Consider the following 22,376-nt stretch of genomic DNA (forward strand, 5'->3'; position numbering starts at 1 on the left):
GGCCTGCCTGGCACCCTCTTCCCTCTTCTCTGGCCTTTTTCTCCTCAGCTGCTCCCTGCTGGCTCCACCCATCACAAGGACAACTACACATCTGGGTGATCGTCAGAACAATGTCTGTTTCCCCCATAGACAGGAAATTCTAGGAGGCATAGAGTAGTCTATCTGGATCTCTGCAGCATCCCCCAGTGCCTGGCATGGCACCTCGCACATAGTGGACTCTCGGGAAAGGTGGGTCTACGTTTATCCAGTGGCTGAAGGCTGTGGGCTGCCTGGTAGCTGCAGAGAGTAACTTCAAGAATGGGGTGGGTGGGTTGCTGCTCACCGGGTCTCAGACACATTGCGTGTGGACAGGGCAATCTCGCCTGCGCTGGAGTCGCCTAGCGTGCGGTTGTCCTTGAGCCACATGACAGTAGGCGGCGGGTAGGCCTCGAACACCACCTGCAGAGTCCGGCTGCGGTGCAGCTCCGCGAATTGTACGGCGTCCAGCTCTCCCAGCAGCTGCACGTAGCCACTCTCTGCAAGGGGCGGCTGTCAGGGGCGGTGCCCCGGGGGCGGGGCTGTGCCCGGCTACCAATAAGGCAGCGCCTCCTGGAGGCGGGGCTCCCGGAGGCAGGGCATCAACTGAATGCCAAAGGAGCCCAGCCTTCTGGGGGCGGTGCTTCAGGCTTTAGGAGCCGGACGAGAGATGGAGTTACCCGAGCTGGGGTTGACGTTGGAACTAAGACGGAAGCAGGGGCCAAACTGAGGGGTGATACTGGTTTGGGAGCCAGGTTTGAGATTGGGACTGGAGTTGTTCTTACCGGGAGTGTTCTGGCTCAGGATTGCGGCTGAGGTGAGTTGCAACATGGTTGAATTTGAGGATGGGGCTGCCTGGGCCTGGGATGGCAGTTAGGTTTAGAAATCTGGTTGGGGCTGAGGTTCTGGCTAGGCAGAAAGCCTAGGCTGGGATTAGAGTTGGATTTGGGGCTGACATTGTGTTTTGGTTTGGATTTATCCCGGAAATAGGCTCTGGTTGGTACTGAATGAAGCTAGAGCTGTCCTTGAATGTGACTGACAGTACCCCGGGGCTGTGACAGGGTCTAGGTCTGGCTCAGAAAGAGGGTCGGGGCCAAGCCCAAGGCACGCACCAACCACAGTGACATTGATGGACTTTTCATCTCGATGGTCATTCACACTCTCCGATACATTGCAGATGTAGGTCCCTGAATCGCCAAGCTCGGCATTAGGGATGTGCAGGATGGAGCGTATGTGGGAGGGTACATTGAAGAGGAAGTCAGTCACTGGCTCCACCAGCCGCCCACTCTGTAGGGACAGGTGGGGAAAGCCCCCCAAATCAGGCCGCGTCCAAGAAGTTAGGCTGCAAGTCAAGATATCCTTGCCTCCTTGGCCCTTCCTCCAACCCCTGGCCCAGCGTTACCTCCATGCGTGGGTATGTCCATTCAAAGTTGACCACCTCATTTCCGGTCACAATGCACATGATGGTGATGTTCTCACCCTGGCGGACCACAGTCTGCACTGCATTCACTGAGACATTGATGGACGACACTGATGGAGAGAGACTGGCTTAGGGATGAGGAGGCCACCACCAGCCACCAGCACTTCGGCTTGGGGATGGGGTGAGGGTTCCGAGAGAGAGAAGGGATGAATGGTGTAGAAGATTCATTCATTCAACAAATATTTATTAAACATTTCCTATATGCCAAGTACTAGTCTAGGCACTGAGGCTTTAGCAGTAAACACGACAGACAAAATTCCTGTCCTCATGGAGCTGACATTCTAGAAGGGATGAGAGTCTTGAAACCAATGTCCTCTCTGGGCATCTAAGTATAGGAGACATGCATTGAGCACAACCACGCACCAGGCAGCCTCTGTCTTTAATCCTCACAATAATCCCACTAGGCGGGCAGTCACTATTTCCCCCATTTTACAGAGGAAGAAGTAGGCTCAGAGATTGTATGCCTTGTGCAAAGTCACTCAGACGGGAAGCGCACGGTTGGCCTTCAAACCCACCTGGCTCCAAGGCCTGTGCCTTTGCCTGACCCAATGTACAGCCCAGCCCTGCCACTAACACTTCCCGTAACCTCTGAGTGTCAGGTTTTTCCTCTGTAAAATGGGGAAACACCACCTGCCTTCCAAGACTACAGTGAAAATCCAGTGAAAAACGGAATTGCACACTTCGTAAAACTGGAAAGGGCTATACCTCTGCGGAGGGTCATACTTGCCTCTGCTGAGCATCAGGCCAGAAAGGGGGCTCACCCTGGAGACTGTAGACATAGTAGGCTTCAGAATCCACTTCCCTGTCCCCGATGATGGTTTTGCAGACATAGGTCTTGTCCTCGAAGATACCAGAGAAGCCACGTTGGTGGTCATAGGGGATGGGCAGTGGAATATCCACTTTCTTCTCGTGCAGTGTCACCACCAGGCTCGGATCCGTCACTCGGCAGGGAATTGTGATCTCAGATATTTCCGTGAGAAAGATGAACAGGTCCTCGGGGAAGACCGGAAGAAAGCCCATAGTCGGATCTGCCAGGTGTGGAGCCAAGAATGAGGGTCAAGGTGGCTGCTTTTCTGGCTATCCCCTGAATTTCTGTGTGTGACCTTGAGCAGGTGTCTTCCCTTCTCTGGCCCTCAGTCTTCCCATTATAGAATAAGGCTGCTCTCAGAGGTCTCTTCTAGCTTTCACATTTGATACGGTCAGCACCAGGGTGAGAAAGAAAATAAGCCACAAGTCAAAAGGCAGCTAGTACCTGGGGCTTGGAGAATGGGAAAGTTAGGACATGGAGGCCAAAAGAGAGCATACTGGAACCTGCTGAGAATGAAGAGTTCTTGGGAGCCAGGAATGGGGTGGGCTGGCAGGGAGGAGTCAGATATCCAGACCAAGGGGTGGGCGTAAACACAGTCCTGGACTGAGCCAGGCTGGATTCCATGATTTGTCTGCATTTCTAAGCTGGCTGTGCCTCACAGTGTTCACTAAGCACTCTCAGCTTCCCCCAGACACCTGCAGTTGAGAAGTCAGGGAGTGGGCACACAGGCGGGGGCCCTTACCTGGCACAAAGATGTAGAGCCGTTTTCGCTCAGCAGGCTCCGGCCCGAGGGAGTTTTTGTAGGTGCAAAAGTATTCTCCCGTGTCTAGCCCAGTGACATTGGTCAGTGTCAGTGTGCTGGAGAAGGTGCCATCCTGGTTCTTGGCCGTTTTCTGCAGGGGCTTCTGGGACATCCGTTCCCACACCACCGGAGCTGCACCCGAACAGGTCAGAACGAAGGTGCTGGAGATATTGAGGACAAGCTCTGGCTCCGGAGGTGTGATGACCAGGCCCCAGGAGGCCTGTGGTCCCAGCAGCAACAGCAGGGGCAGCAACAGCACCTGGCCTTTGGGAGAAAAGGCATCGGATGTCAGGGCACAGGCGCGTCAGCACCTCCCCCCACGGCTGACCCTGGAGGAGACCATATCTGCACAGTCCTTGAAGAACACACCTCCCTAATCCAACAGAGACTGGAACCCGTGCCTCTGAAGCCTGCTTGCCAAGTGCCTGGTCCCCAGGGACTCCTTCTAGCCTCCTGGCCTCCTGATCTTAGTGTCTCTCCATCCTAAGCCTCAGAGTCCTTCAGCTATGCTGTGTGCAGGCTGTGGGCATGTTCTCCCGAAAGCCTCAGGAAATCCTCGGGAAGCAATTCCCAGGCCTCCAGTTCCTGCATTACTTCCCAGGTCACTTTCTGAGCCCCTTCCCTGCAGCTGCCCCAGCTGCCTGGGTTCCATCCAAAGCCCAGAGGTGGCCTTGCTCGGGGAGGGTGGAGCACAGTAGTTCAGAGTAGGTCAGACTGGGCAGGAGAGACTCAGCAGCCGCTGGGAGCCAGAGGGAACTGGGGTGTGAGCGGGAGGGAGGGGCAGTCAGGTGATTGGTTCCCCTCCCCCTGCTGATATCCTCCGGGAAAGGTTCTATAAGCCACGTCCCCCAGACCTATGGGTGCTCAGCCAGCCAGTCAGTCATCCTTCATCCTTGGTAGGCTGTCAGCTGGTCACTGATTGCCAGTGACCATTGATTGACTAGCTGGTCGGCCGCCCAGCCCCTGGAGCACCGACAGCATGTAACAGGCAGCAGTGAGGGAAGGGTGTGCTAGGAGAAGCCCAGCCAGGCCTTGGGAGCTCACAGCCAGTGAGAGATCCAGGCAGGGGAGGGGAGTCCCAGACCGGAAGCAGACCAGCCAGGCTGATACCAATGAGTCCTCAGAAGAGGTGAGAGATGGAAGTGACTGTTAGCAAGTGGGGTGGGGGCAGCTGGTGAGGGGCCATGGGGTACGGAGGACTGAGCAAAGGATTTGAGCTAATGGCTCTGGACAAGCAGGGGTCCACCGAGGTTTCTGAGTTGAGTGGGCAGTAGAAAAAGGCCTCCACTGAGAGCCACAGGAAAGGCAGGAAATTGAGGTTCAAGAGCACGGCAGGGCCCCTGCCTCCCAGGCCCTGGTGCTATCATGCACCACCCTCCCAGGGCCCCCCTGCCCCTTTGACGACAGGAGCTAGCATGGCACTCAGAAGCTGCAGTGTACCTACCTTTGAGGACAGGAGCTGGCATGGTGCTCGGGAGCTGCGTGGTGTCCTGCAGAGTTAAACAAGGGTCAGGGCTCAGGGCGAGCCGAGTCATTTCAAAGTCTGACTTAGCACGTGGGTCCTACAGAGTAAACCCCAGCCCCAGTAAACCCAGTCTCCGTGTCCATGGGGCTGAAGTCAAAAACCACCCATGTCCCATTACCAAGAGGGCACTCATGCCCAAGGGTCCCCTCCCCCTGCACGGGGCTTGGCCTTGGGGTGCCTGGACCCTGCTTTGGCTCTGCCTCTACCTCTCCAGTGGCCTTGGCTGAATCCAGGCCTCTCTGGGCCTTAGTTTCTCTGTATGTACAGTGGGAGAGGGGACTTGGGCTGGATGGCGTCCAGCGCCCTCCAGCTCCAACAGCCAGTCCTCCGGGTGACAGTTCCAATACCAGGCTCTTATCTGCCAGGACAAATATTTGGGAAAGCGTGATGAAAGGCGTGGGGGAGCTGGAGGGGGTAAGCCAGAGCCCAGAGAACTCCCACAGGCTCCACAAGCACAACAGGAAGTGGAGGCGGCTGTGGGAAGGGAAGCGGGGGAGTCAGGACTGCGGAATGTAGGGGGGCACCTCCGTGCCTGGCCCCCTCTACTCAGCCCCAAGCTACACAGGGAGGCCCAGGGGAGAGGGGCCAGGGGGTGGGCCCAGGGGAGGCCCCACTGCACGGCAAGGCTTCGAAGGTCCTTGGAGACTACTGAATTCAAGTCTCCCACCCCCAGTGTCCGGATGGGGAAACTGAGGCTCTGAGAGGGAAAGAAGTTTGTCCAGGGTGACACAGCAGAACTTGTCCGAGAGGGAGACAAAGAGGCCTGGAATGATAGAGGCAGAGAGAGACAAACACAGAGACCAAAGGAGGCAGCGAGAGACAGAGGCAGGAACACAGAGACACAGACTGCATTAGGTGGGTCTTTGCTCGATCCCTGCCCTTGGCAGCCCTATCTGAGGGTCCCAAATAACCACCAGTGGCCAGGCTTACAAGGGTCTGCCCACGGCATCGACAGGAAGGAGGCCAGAAGTGGACAAGATCACAGAGCAAGAAACGTGAGAAGTGACCACATGACCGGGCAACAGGGAGCCTCCTGGTGCTGCGGGGCTGCTGACTTCCCTGAGGGGCTGCCCAGCCAGGTCCTGCTCCTGCGGCCAAGCCTGGCTTGCCCCCACTCCACTCCCCACCTTGGCCCTTTTACTCTCCAATCCAGGGCCAGGGTCCCGGTTTGAGCCCCGGCGCGGCTGCCTCCTGTGCCACTGCTGTCCCTATGTCCTCAGTCTCCAACTCTCAAAGAGGGATGACGGGAAGCTTACCACTCACAGGGCTGCATTGACACATACCGGTGGACCCCAGGCTCCCCTCTGCCCAGCACCCCACGAAGCTCCCTGAGCAGCTCTGCTCTGCCCTTCTTCCTCCTCCTGCCCCTTCAGACTGGCCTGCCTGAGGTTCCCCTCATTTCTCCCCTCTCCTCTCTCCCCACTGTCCCAGACCCGAAGCCCAGCCCTTCCACACACCCCCACTCCCTTGCCTTCTGCCCCAGCCCCTCCAGCTGGATGCCAGGCCTCCTCCTGCAGGAGGGAGCCGGGCCGTGGCAGAGCCAGCAGCCCCCACAGAGGCCCATCTGCCCCTCGGTGGGTGCCCCTCTGGCTCCCCCCTTCCTGCCCGAGATCTCAGCCAAAGAAAATCATTAGCAGCCCAGGCTGGGGGAGGGGGTCATTTCAGCCTCCCTGCCCCTCCCCTCGCAGCCTCCCTGGCTGGCCACACTGTTTATTATTCTAAAGGAGGAATTTGGTCGGCTGGCCTGGAGATGGGAGGTCACTGTAACCAGGCCTGGCCTGGCTCTGGAAGGCTGGGCCATGCCGGCTGGGCCCCCAGTTCCCCTGACCCTGGCTCCTCTCCTGCTGGGCCTCGGGCTGGGGGCAGCTTAGAGTCTTTGAGACTCTAATCCATGAGGGGCCTTCTCAAACAGGCTGTGGCCCAGAGAGGGACAGAATCATGACCTAGTCACACAGCAAAAAAGCAGGATCAGGCTAGGGATAGGATAGGCCAGTCAAAAGAGCTCAGAGCGAGTATAGATGCCCCGGGATCTTGGACTGACTTCTCTCTTTAGGCAATGAGCATTTTGGCTCTAGTCACAAGGGACCGCAGACTCGCTGGGAGACTCAGCAAGTCCCCTGCCTTCTCTGGGACTCAGTTTCCCTATGAATATCGGGAGAGGTTCAGATGGGTCAACTCAAAGAGCTATCCTGTTCTAAAACTGCTTTTTTGACTGGCCAGGGAGAAGGTTCTAGTCACTATTATTCCTGCTGGGGTGGTTTAGGGAGGTGAGGGCTGATGAGAAGGAGGGGGCTACATTAGTGAGGCTGGAGTCACGTGAGAATCCATAACCCATCTCATTCTGTGGATTGAATTTCCCTGACCATTTGGTCACAGACATGCCGTGTGGACTCTGACAAGTTGTTTCCCTCTCTGGGTCTTACTTTTCCCATCTCTACAATTGGGAGTTAGACGGTCTTTCAGGGGACTTTGAGACAAGTAAGCTGATGATACGGAAACCCCAGAGGTGGCATGGACAGCAAGCCAGAGGAGGACGGGGAAGAACCAGAGTGGAGTTTGGTGGCACCCAGACCTAAGCTCCCAGGCCATCTTTAGATGACTCCCTGACAGGCCCAGTTATCTACCTAATGCCGACGGACCTCTGTGCTTCCCAGAGGCTGCTGTGGTTCCAGCCAACCCCAGAGAGGTCCAGGCAGCTGATGTGGAGGTTAGGGGCTTTCCTGTGACAACTCCCTCTTCTTTAGGGGGAGGGCTGCAATCCAGGAAGGAGCCACCTGGGACAAGGTGGATGTCACAGTCAGGAAGCAGGCACCCTCTGACCTGCCATACTGTCCTGCCTGGGGAGGCCCCTGAAACAGAGAGAAGGAGGAGACTCTCAGGGATCCCCCCTCTGCCCATGAGGAGAGTGCTGAGGACCAAGAAGGCCTCACGATTCCTCTTATTTTGGCCCGATTAGGGGGACAGAGGTCAGTCCCAAGATGCAATAATTGCCCAGCTCCTCACAGTGAATCAAGGACCTCAAGTCCAGGGGAGCAAGCGTGCTTGGGGATCCCTCGTGAGCCCAGCCTTCCCTCCTCCCGGCTCTTCTGAGTCTCCACTCCTTTCCCACCACCTTAATCTAAATAAATCCAGTCCCTCTTGGCCACATCCGCCAGCAGCAGCTTCCCTCCCTCGGGGTCCCGAGACTCCCACGACACAGGGAGGCCAGGGAGGAGGGCCTCTGCGGCTGCCAGGGAGGGAGGCTTGCATACGGTGAGCGTGGACGCACACGCACACACCCCCGCCTGCACATTCACTCGCACGCTGCTCCGAAACACATCTGTGTGCAGCGGGCCATGTGTGTGCCCAGCCCCCACGCAGGCACTCAACATGTGCCTGCCCACGCAAGCCCCGCGTGCACACACTCCCCTCCCTCCCCGTGCCCAGCACACGTGCGCACGGCACAGACTGCCGCCTGCATGCCTCCCACACGCCCATGGGAGCGTGCACGTGTGCAGAGCTGTGTGCACACGATATGCACAGAGCGTGTGCACGCAGGCCCAGACACACCTGAACACACATCCACGACACCGAACACAAGCCAGTGCGTGTTCTACATTTCCTGTACCATTGGCCGTTCTGAGCACTTAGCCTCTTTCGACTTTACTTGCTCCTCAGCCAACTCTGGGAGGTGGATACAAGGATGATTCCTGTTTTCGATGGGGACACTGAGGCAGGGAGCACTTGGCGAACTTGCCCAGGAATGCACAGCAGAGACTGAACTCTCTCTACACCACCACCTTCTCCGCTTACTTGGTTTGGGCTGGGGAGAGGGTGGAGAGAGACAGATGGCAATGAGACTTGTTTAGCCGAGAAACCACAGGACTTGGTGATAGGTGCTGGGGCGCTGGAGCGAGAGTAGCTCAAATGAGCCCCCGCTCCTGTTTTGGACTTGGAATATTGGGGGCCAGGAGCGTGTGTGTCCTGGGGGCACAATGCCATTTTCTGAGATGAGAATGGGGCAGAGGGGCAGGGCTGGGAACTGCCACCCAGCTAGCTGCTTTAGGGTTTGGAGGGGCTGGGGGCACCTGAGTGGAAAGAGGCCCCCTCAGTCTGGCAGCAGGGGACAGGCCGGGCACAAATAGCGGCGAGATGGGGATGGGGGGGAAGGCATGCTGCGGGGAGGAGGGGGTCGTTGGGGCAGGCAGTCCCGGGCAGGCCGGGGATGCTCTGAATAAACAAGATGCCAGAGGGAGGAGGAGGCCTAGCCATGGAGTCTCGGGGTTAGAGTCATGGAATCTCAGAGCTCCATGGCCCTCGGGGATTATGTATCCAATCCAACCCTCTTCCTGTGCCCACTGTACAGGTGAGGAAACCGAGGCTGAGAAAGAACCGAGGCTGAGAAAGTGTTTTGACCTAGGCAAGCTCAGGTCCCTGGCTCTGATGTGAGGCTGGGGGCTCGAGGCCCAGGGGCTTAGACTATCTCTGTCCCCACAGAACGCCCCCTGCCCTGCCATACATAAAGCTTTATATCAAAGTCACTTTCCCTGTGCTGTCCCAGCCAGGCAGGGAACGGGGACTGAGACTCCCAGGAGATGGCTTACTAAGTTGCAGGCAGAAGCGGGACAGCGGCTCGAGTGGCCCCCTGGGAGCCTCGTCCTCTCTTCTATACACCTCTCTCCACTCTGCGTCCCCTGGGACAAACTGGCACAGATCCCTGGCTGGGGAATAAGGGGATGTGGGTCCTCGGCCCAGCTCTGTCACCCACCTGCAAGGTAGTCCTGCCCCTTTCTGAGCCTTGGCTTCCCCGTGTGCACAGAGGGTGGGCAGGGCTGTCCTGGATGCCCCTTCCAGAGCTGCCATGCTGTGGCCGTCGGGACCCTGCTCTGGAAGGCGGCTGGGCTGGGCTGGAACGCTGGGGTGGGGGTGGGGTGCCAGGGAGGGGCCCTGGCCTGGATGTCATGACTCAGCTCAGAGAAGGCAGCCAGCTTCGGGCCTGGGAGTGTGTGGGGGCAAGAGGCATCTGGAGCCAGGGACTGAGCCCTCCTGCCAGCAGCTGGGAGGGCACGTGAGTGAGGGCCACACCAGCTGGACCTGGCAGACTGTGGTCCGTGTGGCCTCAGCCCAAGTGAGCTGAGGCCTACGTGCACTCCTGCAGCATGGGTGGGAGCCAGGGAGGACTGCAGGGTCCGCTGGGCAGGGACACAGTTACAGGTCGGGGGGGTAGAAGCCTGGGAAGGGGCTCCCACCTGCCACCCTCAACCCTATGCCTCACTTCTGTCTGTTCGTAAAGGTTCAGCGCTCCACCTCTACACGATGACTCCCCCCACAAGCCTCAGGATCACATCAAGGCCAGAGAGGGTGACCAACCTGGCCCAAATCACACAGCGATGCAGCTTGGTCATCCAGGCTCTACTCTGCCACGCTGCTTCTAGACCCAGAGGACCTTCAATGTTTTCAGGTACCTATGAGGTCCCCCAAACAAAGCAGCAGCAGTCGGCTCAGTTGGAGGCTGGCCTGGGCGCTCGTTGTTCTGGAAGTCCAAGTGGGTGGAATTAACCGTGCCAGTTCCATGGACTGTTACTCTGTCGCTTCTGTCGGTCCTGCTGCACCTCCCCGCTTCTGTCTCCTCACCGCCAGTCTGTCCCCTCCCTCCTGTTCTCACACCCCAACCAAAGGAAACTTTCTGCCCCTAGGAAGGGGCTGGCTTCTTAACTCCGCCTTTAAGAACTTTGGTGCCCTGGCCCGGCCCTGCTGACAGCTCATCATCACTGACACAGGGAGGCTGATGCCCTCCCAGCTCCCCAGGGCCCGAGCGAGGCCCCCACACTCGTCACTCACTCTGTGTTCCTCGCCCCAGGAGGCCTCCCCGGGGACACAATGGAAAGAAATGACCTATTTTCTGGAAGTTCAAAATAAAACGAAACATCTGTCTGGATCAGAGCCAGGCTGATAAAGAACGGACCGATCCCCCCCCCAGCCCCAGCCCCCCCTTCTGCCACACACCCCCTCACCCGCCAGAGTGCTAGTGCTTGGGGGTGGGGGATACTGCAGGCCCAGCTACTTGGAACAGTTCGTGGGAAAGCGCTCAGTGTGTGCTTCACGGCCACTGGGGGCCCAGGGGAGGGGGCCTGGGTCCTCACACAGGCTGGGAACCAGCCTGAGAAGGAGGTCAGTGAGGGAGGGAGGCTTCTACATGCTCCCGTCCACCAGCCTGCCTGCCGAGCAAACACTTCCTGCCTCCTCCGGCACCTCTCTGGCCTCCCTGCTTGTCCCCCACAGCTGCCCACCCCCACCCCCGGGGCCATATGGCCTGGCTCTACCCAGGCCCAGTGGGCCCCTGGACCAGAGTCCTATGGATCCCATCTGGACCCCCTAGAGCGCCTACAGAATGGAACAAGGGCTTAGAAGGCACTGAAAGTAACAAGAGTAATAATAGCTACCTCTGATTTCGTTTGTATCCAATGCCTGGGCTAAGCCGTTGATGTGAATGATCTCAGAAGAATCCATGATCTCTGTGTTGCCTCTCCCATTTTACGGAGGAGAAAAGCAAGGCACAGAGAGGTTAAATCATTTGCCCAAGGTCACAGAGCTTGCCGGCAGGGGAGCCAGTGCTCAGCCCTGGGCGGACTGACCCCAGAGCGCCCAGGCTCAATGCCCACGTGACAGCCTCTCAAAGGCAGGAGGTAAAGACGACAAGCCCTTGCCTGGCACACAGCATGGCCTCAAATGAGCCACCCGCCTTGGTCTTTCGCCCTCTGCTTCCCGACCTCGCCTTTCAGTGCAGGCCCTCCTTGTAGCAGGGTGAGCCTGAAGCTGAAAAACAGGGTAGGAGACAGGCAGAGAGCCCCACAACCTGGGGGCTGGAAGGGGCCATAAATACTCCCTATTTGCGTCCCTCCCACCCCCCCACCCCCCGCCAACAGGCTGTGTGGTGCCCAGTGACCAGCGTCTCACCACCTCATCCATAACCCATTCCACTCTTGGAGGGCTCGGGATCCTCAGAGGTCCGGCTAGTCAGAATTTTTCATAACATGGGGGGTTTTGTTCTGTCCTCACAACAATGCTGAGAGAGGGTTATAATCGTGCTTTCTGTTTCATGACGAGGAAACTGAGTCTCAGAGAGGTCTAGTGACTTACCCAGGCTGACACAGCCAGTAAGCCACGAAGCGGGGACGCAAACTCAGGCTTGTCTGACTCCAAACCTGGAGGCTCAACTGCCATGAGAGCTGGCCTGTCTCCCACCCAGAAACAGGTCTGTCCACGGAGGAACAGTCCACAGTGAGTTTACCCTAATGGGGTCCGTACAGAATGCAGGCTCCCAAGGACCGAAGGATCCTGAGGTCGGAGCCCTGTCCCTCCCTCGCTGAGGTGCAGAGTGAGTGGGGGTGAGTCCCAGCTCGCCCAGCAATTTGAAAGTCAAGCTGGGGATAGAGCTCAGAACCTTCCTGCAACTTCACCGCAGAGCCTGCCGGAGAGCGCATGGGTGAGGAGAGGAGTCCTTGCTGAGGACAGCCTGGCTCTGGCCAGGACAGCCACTGCCTTGAGGCCCGTCCCGAGTATCAGTGAGGCGAGGTGTGTGGCCGGCTCTGCCACAGGCCCGCTGTGCTCAGGGTCCAGGCCTGCCCCTGCAGGGGCCCCAGCACCTCTGCAGCTGCAGAGTTCCGGGCCTTCACCATCCCTCACTGCCCTCCCTGCACCCCCCCGCCCCGCCCCCCAGAGCCTCATCTCTGGCCGGTGCCATGGCAACAGAGAGCCCAGGTCCTGGCAGCCAAAGGAGCCCCTGAGAGGGGTCCCAGGCTGAGGCTGGGGAGGCGGTGGGGGTGGGGGGGGTGCGGCGGTCGGAGACAAGCAAACCTTCTGTTCCCCGGGCTGCTGCCAGCCCCGGATCAGCCCTGGGCTGGGGTGGGGGCCGCAAATAGAATGGGTCCTCAGAGCCAAGTGGGCAGGGGGCAGGCAGGCCTCAGGCCGTTTGTCCTGACCCACCAGCACGTGGCCTGCCCCCGCCAGCCCAGAGCCCAAGCCCACAGGCAGGCCGAGGGAGCTAGCGAAGAGCAACCCTGCCATTAATTGGAGCCAATGTGGGGCATTGAGATTCCCCTCAGGGGCGGCAGAGCCAGAGGGGAGAAAACTCCCACATTTCACTTCCCTCTCCTTTTCTCAGCGTCTCTCTCTCTCTCTCTCTCACCCCTTCCTCCGGTCCCGCACCCCGCTTCTCCCCCAGACTGTTAGTCCGCTTCTCTGGGCCTCGGCGTTCCCATCTGGAAGTCGGGGCTCGTCACCGAGCTGTGGAGGCCATTGAATGAGTTCATACAAGGAAAATGCTTAGAACAGGGCCTGGCACACAGCCAGTCAGTGGCCTCGTTCTGCTTCACTCACGGGAGAGTAACTCACTCACTCACTCGCTCGCTCACTCGCCCAGGCCCCCTGGCCAGGCTCGTCAGCCAAGGATTGCACGTGACAAATGAGAAGGTAGGAAAGCCCCTTCCAGAAGGGCTCCTTAGGAAGGGGCAGCTGCTGTTGTGATTGGCATTGCCAGCAGGCTCAGCCAGGGTGGGGGCGGGGTGTCTCCTAGCATAGTCAGGGATTTCAAGGCCCACCCAGGACCACAACCCAAGTGCAATGACTCCTGTCCCCTGTCTGCCAACCACTTCCTTCCTGGACCTTTGTCTTAATCCCTTCATTTGATTCCCCCACAAATGAGGAAACACACCTAATAAGTTTTTCAGAGGCCTCTAGATTCCTTTTTGGTTTTTTTCCCCAATGTTTATTTTTGAGAGAGAGAGAGAGTTGGGGAGGGGCAGAGAGACACAGAGAGAGAGAGAGAGAGAGAGAGAGAGAGAGAGAATTGAAGCAGGCTCCAGGCTCCAAACTGTCAGCACTGACACGGGGCTCGAACTCACGAACCACGAGATCATGACCTGAGCTGAAGTCGGACGCTTAACTGACTGAGCCACCCAGGCGCCCTGAGCCTCCAAATTCCTAATTCAGAATTAGGCTTTACAGTAGATGCTTAATAGATGCTTACACAGCGTAAGGGATCAAATGGCCTTGTAGGGTCAGCCCTTCTGGTCTTCAAGCCTCAGCTGTCCCCTAACACCTCGGGGTTCGCTAAGCTGGGGAGCTGGGACGGGCAATCAATGTGGACTCTTTCCCTCCTGGGTGGTAATGGGACCAGCTGGCGAGAGGGCAAAAGGAGACCCTGATGCCACCCAGGGCATGGAAAGCACATGGAGCCCAGCCGGACCAGGTGTAGCAGTTCCATTCTGAAGCCACTTAATCCAGGTCCAAGTTCCAGGCGGCTCTACCACCTTGTAACTGTGTGACCTCTCTGACTTTCACTTTCTTGAGTCCCAGCCTCCCGGAAAATGACAGAAGAGACTTCCTTTTCCATTGCTGGGAGAGGTAAGATGATGACGAAAAGCACCTGTCACATAATAGGTGCTCAGTAAATGGCAACAATATGAATATGTGATTATTTCAGTGGGAAGGAGGTGGCCTCCAGCTCGGCCTCCAGGGTTTAGTGGGGTTCTTTGGTGGGTGATGCCAGGGAAGGACATTCCACAGCGGCTCTGCATGCGAAATGGGAGATCTCGGGGCACCTGGGAAAATAGCAGGAAGAAAACTTCTAGGTCAGAAATCAGGGCTCTTTAGCAAAGAGGTAGGTGATGGGCAGGGAAGGAGTGCAGAGGTTACTTTGGGAAAGTTTGGGGGTTCCGGGTGAGGATTTAGGCTTTGCCCTGCAGGCATGAGGAAGCCAACCTTTCAGGGCATTGGTAGTGGGGAAGGGGGCGGCTGGCTGCTGGCTGGACAGCAATACAGCCCAACTCCAAGCACTGTGGGAGGAGGGGCTCCTCAGATGGGAATGACAGGAGCAGGTTAGCATCAGTGGGAGGGCGTGGATTAGAATGGGGACAGTGGAGGCAGAGACGCCAGTTTCGGACATGAAGCCATCTCAAACCCTGCCTAAACCCCCTGGCAGAACCAGCTATATAATTTGTGGGGCCCCTTGTTACAATATTAACAATTTCAAGTGTGGGGCCCCCACGAAGCATGGAGGCCTCTGTGACTGCCCATGGTGAATGCACATGAGGTCATCCCTGCTCCCTGGACCAAAGGGGAGGCCAACTGTCCAGCCAGCCAGCTGCCCGTCTGTTTTATTCATCTCTCCATGCATTTATCTATCACTGTTTCACTACCCATTCAGCAGACAGGCCCCAGCCTGGGAACCTATAAGGGCACAAATACAGGTAAGAGGGGAGAAGCCCACGGTCTGCTGGGTCAGATGTGAGCCTTTCCCTTCAAGCCCGGTGCCCTGAGCTAGGGCTGTGACAGGTTTGTAAAGCGGAGCCTTGCCCTGTGCATTGACCCTGGAATCCCCCCACCCACCCAACTTCGGCTCAGTCTCAGGAGTGGAGAAGCTAGCAGGCCACAGTCTTTCAGTTCTACTTCTCAAGAAGGAAGGCTACCAGGGCAGCAACAAGGATTTGAAACAGCCACAGAAGCCTGGCAGAGGCTAAGGGCAAAGCGGGATGGAGCTTCTGGGGTCACTGAGCTGCTCCCTCGGCCTCCCCTTCGTGTGTATAAAAGGAATTTATGGCCAGAATGGAGAAGTGATATGATCAAAGCTCCATGGTCCACAAAACTACCCTGGGGGAGGGAGAGGGGGAGGGGGAGGGGGGGGTTCCACCCCTCATGGAAATGACACTTCCTCTTTAGCCCAAACTCTGCCCTGTGACCTCACACAGGGGAGGACTGGGGCTGAGTGAGCCTTGGATGACAGACGTGGATGGAGAAGCCACAGCACATGCCCAGCTCAGTGGTCCCGGGTTCAGTGCTATCACGGATGATCTGTACGACTTGAGCTACATCCCTCCCCTTCTCTGGACCTCAGTTTCCCACCCATAGAATAAGCAAGTTGGACCAGGTAACCCCCAGAGTCCTTTTCATCTCTGACCTTCAAGAACGGACTCCCTGGCCCTGCTGCCCCCACTTCCTAAAGTACAACCGTCTCCATCATCGGGCGGAGAAGCTGGTACCTCCTGCAGATGAAAGGTTTTGGGGCACCTGAGACATCAAATAGCTCTGATCTGAAGCAAGGAGAAGAGATGGCAGATGGCATTAATGCAGCTAAAGCAAAATACACTTTGATTTTCAGCCTCCTGCACTAGGCTGGGGGCAGGGTGCCCCAGAAAGCATCTGGGAAGGGGGGTTCCTGGGGCAAGGGCCTGGGGCTTCAGGAAGCCCTTTTGCCTGTGGGCTCTGAGTCTGAAATCTTGGGAGATTTCGATCTTAAGTGTGAGAGTCGCCTTAAGACCCTCACACTCGAAGCAACAACTGTGTCGATTCCACACCCGCGCCCACCCAGAGGTGGGGCGTGGGTCCCCACACCATTCCATTGCCTCGGGACCCCATCATTGCTCCAACCACCACTGGGCCAAAGCCCTTCTTCCTCTTGAAATCAGAGCATATGAGATTCGAAACATCAGCACTGGAAGGGGCCTAAAGGGTCACAGCATCCACACATCCACACCCCAACATGCACACCTCCCTACCCTCCTTCCTCTGTATCCCAGGAAAACGGGCTCCACAGGCACACACCCTCAGAGCTCCCTGAGAGACCAAGTGCGTTAACAGGCTGCTCTAACTATAGAAAGTTCCCCCTTTTTATTGCAGGTTACAGTTTTCCATTAGTGGTCATCGATCCTGACCTCTTTCTGTAACGGATGGAGAAAGGGTAAGAAAAACCCCTTTCATTGTGAAGTTAAATATGCATGATGCCTGAGTACACAACAGAGCTTGTGTGGCTGCCAATCCGGGCTGGCGTGGCTTGGAATCCTGGAATTGTTTGGGGCCTGGAAGGAGCTCAGAGATCATCTTGTTCAGCCTCCTGGTCTCACAGATGGGAAAACTGAGGCCCAGAGAAGGACTGACTCACCCGCGGTCACACAGAATGTGTTCCAGGGTCTGATGACCACCTCTGGAACTCTGAGGGGCCTCCGCAGCTGCGGCACATTCTCGGAGTTTGTGCTGCATCCCCAGGGGTGACCCGTGCCCCACCCAGCCTCTCATCCTGCGCTCTGGAGTCACAAACACCCGGATGCAAATCCCAGTTCTATGGCTTCCTAGCTGTGGGACGTTGGGCAACTGACTTAACCTCTCTGGGCAGTTCCTCGTATAAAACAGAGAGGGTTTCTATCTACGCCTGGAGGTTGCTGTGATGATTATATTAGTTTGGCAAATATTTATTAAGTGCTTTCTGAATGCTGGGCCTGTTCAAAGCCCCAAGGAACCCAGCAGTGAACTTCACAGTAATGGATGGGAGGCACAACAGAACCGCTCAGGAATCGGTGTCCCTGTTATATCACCCTGCCCACTCTACTTCCCAGCTGAGGTGCTATGAACTCTGCCCTGGGGGGAGGGGGGGGTGTGGGAAGGGCAGGAAGGCCTACGGAAAGCAGTGGAGGAAGATCTCCCCCCATTCCAAGGGCCCCCTGCCTACAGCGTTCTGAAACATGCATGAAGAAGTAAGGTGGGCATGAAGGGCATTTCAGGGAAGTCTAGGGGACCCTCTCATTCCTTCCGCCCTCCCCACCACACTCAGTAGCCCATCCCAAGCAAGGCACAAGTCCCCTCCTTCAGTCCTGAAGGCAGCTGGTTTCAGAACCAGCCTGTGCCTGGAAGATGGAACTGGGCCTTTAGAATCCCCACGGTATCCAAGCCCCTTCTGTGGGCATTGCCTTTTGTGGATCGCAGACGGCTTTCACCGCCAAGTCCTGTGCAGGAGGCAGAGAGAGCAGCGACCCTCTCTTAGCCAATGGCATTAGGTCGAGCCCTGTAAAGTGCGAACGCCTTACCTATGTTATACTCACACGGCCTACATACCTCCCTGCTGCTCACAGAGGAGGGGACTGATGGCCAATCAGACACAGGGTCACCCGGCCAGCCAGGAGCCAACTAGGGATTGATGCACAGTCATCTGATGCCCAAACCTGACGTCGTTTACGCATGGTGCCCACTGCCTTCGAGATGTGGATGCAGCCCGGAAAAAGGACATGGGGACCCGACGTTGGCCACACAGTGGACTTGAGTTGGGCCAGGACAAACGCCAGGTCTCCTGACTCTGAATCTACGGTGCTTTCCGCTGTCCCACATCTGTGGGCAATTACAAGTCTCAGCTTTTCTTCCCACAGAGGAGGGAGGGCTGCCTGATCACCCCTGAAGGGAAGGTGCTGACCAGATGGTCTCCTTCCTCACTTAGGGCCAGGCCAGGCTCCTGGTGGACCTGGGAGCAGGTGGGGCCTGAAGCTGAACTTAACCGCCGCAGAAGGTGCCGGAGCCAGGAGCAGCCTATGTGGGAGGATGGAGCCTGTCTTCCTTCTGACCTGGGGCTCCCCGGGTAGCAAAGGGTTACGTCTTTGCTTTCAAGCAGACACGGGCGAAGTACCAACTCTACTAACTGTGTGACACTGGGAAAGTCACATAGCCTCTCTGGGCCTTGGTTTCCTTGTCTGCAAAATAGGGGTAACAACAATACCAATTCCCAAGACCTGGTAGGTGAGGTCCCAGGCTCTGGGCCTGGCACAGGGCAAGCCCTCCTTGACAGTGACCAACACGATCCTCATCCTGGAGCACTGCGGGTTTAGGGCGTCTTGCATGGAGGCAGGGGAGGACTGTGTGACTTCAGATATCTCACTAGAGGCCTCTGTGCCCTCTGGGATTGCAGAGGCGGGCAGGGACACTCCTCCCTGTCTGACATAGAAAAATGCAGTCTGGAGGAACTACATGATGCTCTGGAAGGTCACCGGAGGGAAGGCCGGGGCCTGGTTCTGGTCTCACATTTGGGAACAGGAGGTATTCGGGGGAGCCCCTCCTCCCTTCCCCGGCACGTTTTCTCGGTTCCACTGACCGCCGGCAGATGCTGGGGACAGAACACAGAGCACAAACAGGAAGAGAAGGCCAAGCAACAAGGCAAAAGGGCATGACAAACACTTGGAAGACTGGAAGAACCTCGGAAGACTGCCTGGAAGAGGTGAAGTAGGCAAGGTCCTTGAAAGAAAATGGAGGGGATGAGGAAGTGCATTCTCATAGGCAGGATTGTGCTTACTGCTCCTGAGAACCCTGGGATCTGACTGACAACAAAGCCCAGGTTTGGAGAAATGAGGCAGGGAGCCTGTTATCTCCCGGAGCTCTGCCACTTAGTAGCAGCGTGATACAGTTTTGTAGCTGCTGTGAACCTCACACGTACAACCAACATAAAATCCGTCCCTGCCTCTGGAGCTGCTGGTGAGTTCCGTGAGATCATGCTCATAAAGCTCTCCACGCGGTCCTGGCATGCAGTTAAGTGTCAATGACAGCTACTATTAGGAGTTGGGGCTTTCTATAGGGGAGAATCAAAGAAGGAATCGTGATCAGATTCATGTTTTAGGATGGAGTGAAAGCAGCATCCGGAAAGAGGGAGACAGCAAGGCGGCCTGAGCAGCTGCCTGAGTCCAGAGGGAAGGGCCCAGCGACTGACCCCCTTCTTCACAGAGGGGCCCCCACATCTGACGGCCGGTCCCAGACCCCCAGCCCCACAGCCCCAGCTGCGTGACCGCTAGCCTTGCCACAGCCCCCTTGCCTTCGCACTTTCCCAGCCACTGGGGGTTTGGAAGGACATCTTAGGAATCTGGAAAATTTGCAAATCCATTTAAATCCGAAGAGGTTGCCTGGCTGCCGGCTGGCCTGGAGCCAGATGGATTCTTAAGGACAAGGCTTGGGCCCAGAGACAGGGGCCATGGCTCTGAGGTCCCCTATCCGTGTACCCTGCTTGCCACCTCCCAATGCCCCTCTCAAGCTCCTTCCAGCTCTCCCCAGCCCCGTCAGGCAGTGCTACGTTTTGGAGGCCCTCCGTTGGCACCCAGAAACCTCTGGGGTTCATTTGATGAAGGCAGGGGGCAGCAGGGCTATGGAGACTGAGACCGCCCACCCCAGAAGCAGCCTGAGCAGGAGAGGAGAGAACTAGCTCCTCCAGCCCTGACGTGGCCCACAGCCTCCCGGCCTCCTCCCATCTGGTTTTGTTAAAAATATTTTCCATTTTTTGACCTACCCAAGAAGGCACAGGCTGGCGCAAGGGGACAGGACAAGGGGTTGGGAATCCCCCCTTCTCCCAGCACTTACCTTGCTGCTGATGCCTGAGGGTGTGGGCACAGTCCTGAGCTTTGGGCTGTCACCCCCTCCAGGAAGTCCTCCTCACTGGCCTCTCATTAACAGAGAGACTTTGCTGGACCCCAAATGGGGCAAGCGCTGGGTAGGAGAGCAGGGAGGACAGCTGCAGTCTCTGGGAGCCTCAGGAGAACGGAGGGGAGTAGGGGGCTGCAGGGATGAGGAGTGGCCTCAATCCCAAAGCATCCTGCGGGAGGAGCAGGGTTGCCAGGAGGGGCCGCCCTGGGTCTGGCGGTCGGTGTTGCGGGGCACAGCCGCTGGTCAGAGGGTGGCCAGCTCTCTCCTTGCCGTCCTCCTTCTCTCTGCCTCCAACTTGTTCACAGAGGGATCCTGCGTCCCAGACGGGATGGGCAGGGACTGCGGGCGCTGGCAGCCCCAGGAGCTCACACTACTGTGGGCTTCCCTGCCCCTCCCCCACTTTGGGGGAAAGGCTGAAGGGCCGCCTCTGATTGGCTCAGCTCGGAGAAGGGGGGCGAGGGGGCGGGGAAGGTGGACGCGTGTGTCTGTTTTCAATTTCAGTTTCTTCCCCCTCTCTTTCTTTTCCCCCAAGTTTCTTGTTTTTCTTCCTCGTTTCCCTCTGCTTGCTCCCTCCGTCGCCTGCTCTCTCAGGATGTGAGGGGATGTTTAGAAATTCCGCAGCCCACGCCAACCGCTGAGTCACTTTTATTAAAAAGTGGCCTGGCCCCACTTGCCTGATGCCTTGCCGTGGTACCTGGGACCGAGTCCTCCCTCCGTGCCTCAGTTTCCCCATCTATAAAGGCAACTCCGATAAGTTACATGATTGATTCAGTCAACATCCATTTATTGAAAAGGCGTGTTGACGGGGCACCTGGGTGGCTCAGTGGGTTGAGTATCCCGCTTCGACTTCGGCTCAGGTCATGATCTCCCGGTTGGGGAGTTCGAGCCCCATATCGGGCTCTCTGATGTCAGCCTGTCAGCGCACAGAGCACACTTCGGATCCTCTGTCCCCCTCTCTGTGCCACTCCCCTACTTGTGCTCTCCCCAAAATAAATAAATACTTTTTTTAAAAAAAGCAAGTTGAGCACCAACTATGTGCCAGATACCATGCTGGGTGCTGGGAATGCGGTAGTGAGTAAGACACAGTCTCTGACTTCGGGGTGGCCCAGGCTAGTGGGAGAGACAGGGATGTACAGGCAGGTACCCCAAAGAAGGGCAAGGGCGCTGAGAGCGCATTTAGAGGGGTAGCTAACTGAGGCTTTTTACGATCAGTCACTTTTCAGAAGAAGAAACCCAAGACCCAAGTGTGAATTGGTTCAGAGGCAAAGAGACCTGCCCAGCGTCACCCAGTACAGCTCAGAGTTCCAAACGTATCACTTCTTGTCATCTCGCAGCCCCTGGAGTACCAGGAAAGGATTATTTCTCCACCTTATAGACGATGAAATGGAAGTCCGGAGAAGTGAAATGAGCTTCCTGAGCTCACACAGCAATGGCAGAACTGGGGCGGAATCAGGCCTCCTGGGTTACATGGTGAAACAGACACGGGCAATCTGACCCCAATGGAAGACCCACACCGCAGTGCAGACTGGGCCTCCCATCCTGCCTCCTTCCTCTGTTATCCCTTTCCCTGCCTCTCATGCAGTCAACAGGTATTTTCGAGTACCTGCTCATGTTCCATGTCCAGCTTCTTGCCCTCCCTTCCCTACTAGGGTCTGCCAAGGCCCCTCCAAAACCTGGGTGGATCTCTGGATCTCTGGCTCCCCCTACTTAGTCCACCCTCATTTCCTCAGACCACAAGACGTCTCTAGTCACAGACTCCTGGCTCTTAGATGCCCGAGGACATCATTTTAAAGGGCTTTAGGGGGGGCGACTGGGTGGCTTAGTCAGTTGAGCGTCCAACTCTTGATTTCAGCTCAGGTCATGATCTCGTGGTTCGTGGACTCCAGCCCCACATGTGTCATCACGGAGCCTGCTTGGGATTCTCTCTCCTCCTCTCTCTGCCCCTCCTCCCCTGCTCACTTGCTCTCTCTCTCTCAAAATAAATACATAAAAATTGCTTAAAAGTAAAAAAAATAAAAATTAAAGAGTTTAGGGAGTTTAGCTGAGTCATCCTCTGCCCCAACACTATATACATTGGGGAAACTAAGTCCCAAAAGGGGAAAAGAAAGGTGTCCCGGGTCGGGTCACACAGGTAGAGTCTGACTCTGCCCGGGGCTCCTTCCTTCCTACTCTCCGCACCTCTGTCTACCCCCTTCTTCTGGGGTCCTCTCTTCATGGGGCAGGAGTGTTTGCCCAAGCTGGGATTTCATGCCAACCACAATAGCATATCTTGAGGTCATTTCTTGGTCTTATCTAAGTGGAGATTGCCCAACATCTGAGCATCTGGGCTGGGCCGCACAGAGGGAGAAGAGTTCTCAGATGAGTCCTAAGCCATAGTGTGCAGGCCGTGAGAGACTCCGAAGAGAGGGGCCTGGCCTAGCTTGATAGCACTGGGGCCCTAGGGGATGAGAGGGGGACTCCAAAGACCACAGGGTCAGGCCTACACTGGGATTTCTTATGCCTGGAGACCCTACGAGTCCTTACAACTCTGAGCATTTGACTTGGC

The 22,376-nt window shown here is 57.0% G+C and overlaps 1 protein-coding gene and 1 long non-coding RNA gene across 4 annotated transcripts in view; one reads left to right on the forward strand and one right to left on the reverse strand.

Annotated features, from left to right (window-relative positions):
• The window catches only part of PDGFRB (platelet derived growth factor receptor beta), a 37,442-nt gene extending 17,237 nt beyond the window's left edge, over positions 1-20,205 (reverse strand). Inside the window, exons 1-8 of one of the 3 annotated variants that reach the window (XM_053907022.1) lie at positions 19,769-20,205; positions 7,255-7,479; positions 4,550-4,595; positions 3,046-3,369; positions 2,257-2,523; positions 1,418-1,545; positions 1,128-1,302; positions 323-515 (exon numbers count right to left, since the gene is read on the reverse strand). In XM_053907022.1, the coding sequence (XP_053762997.1) occupies positions 323-515; positions 1,128-1,302; positions 1,418-1,545; positions 2,257-2,523; positions 3,046-3,369; positions 4,550-4,571 (1,109 nt within the window). In that variant the 5' untranslated portion in view covers positions 4,572-4,595; positions 7,255-7,479; positions 19,769-20,205. Of the gene's footprint in view, positions 1-322; positions 516-1,127; positions 1,303-1,417; positions 1,546-2,222; positions 2,524-3,045; positions 3,370-4,549; positions 4,596-7,254; positions 7,480-19,768 lie in introns of those variants that run through there. The other 2 variants (XM_053907021.1, XM_053907023.1) reach the window with 2 other exon arrangements.
• On the forward strand, positions 9,960-21,862 carry LOC109275949 (uncharacterized). The gene is made up of 3 exons (XR_002084454.2): positions 9,960-10,070; positions 16,286-16,346; positions 21,044-21,862. It is a non-coding gene; the product is annotated as an uncharacterized LOC109275949 (long non-coding RNA).
• Positions 21,863-22,376: the final 514 nt, after the last annotated feature.

The sequence above is a fragment of the Panthera pardus genome, unplaced genomic scaffold (genome assembly GCF_024362965.1).
Source record: "Panthera pardus isolate Hobbes unplaced genomic scaffold, ASM2436296v1 HiC_scaffold_2, whole genome shotgun sequence".
Taxonomy (NCBI): Eukaryota; Metazoa; Chordata; class Mammalia; order Carnivora; family Felidae; genus Panthera; species Panthera pardus.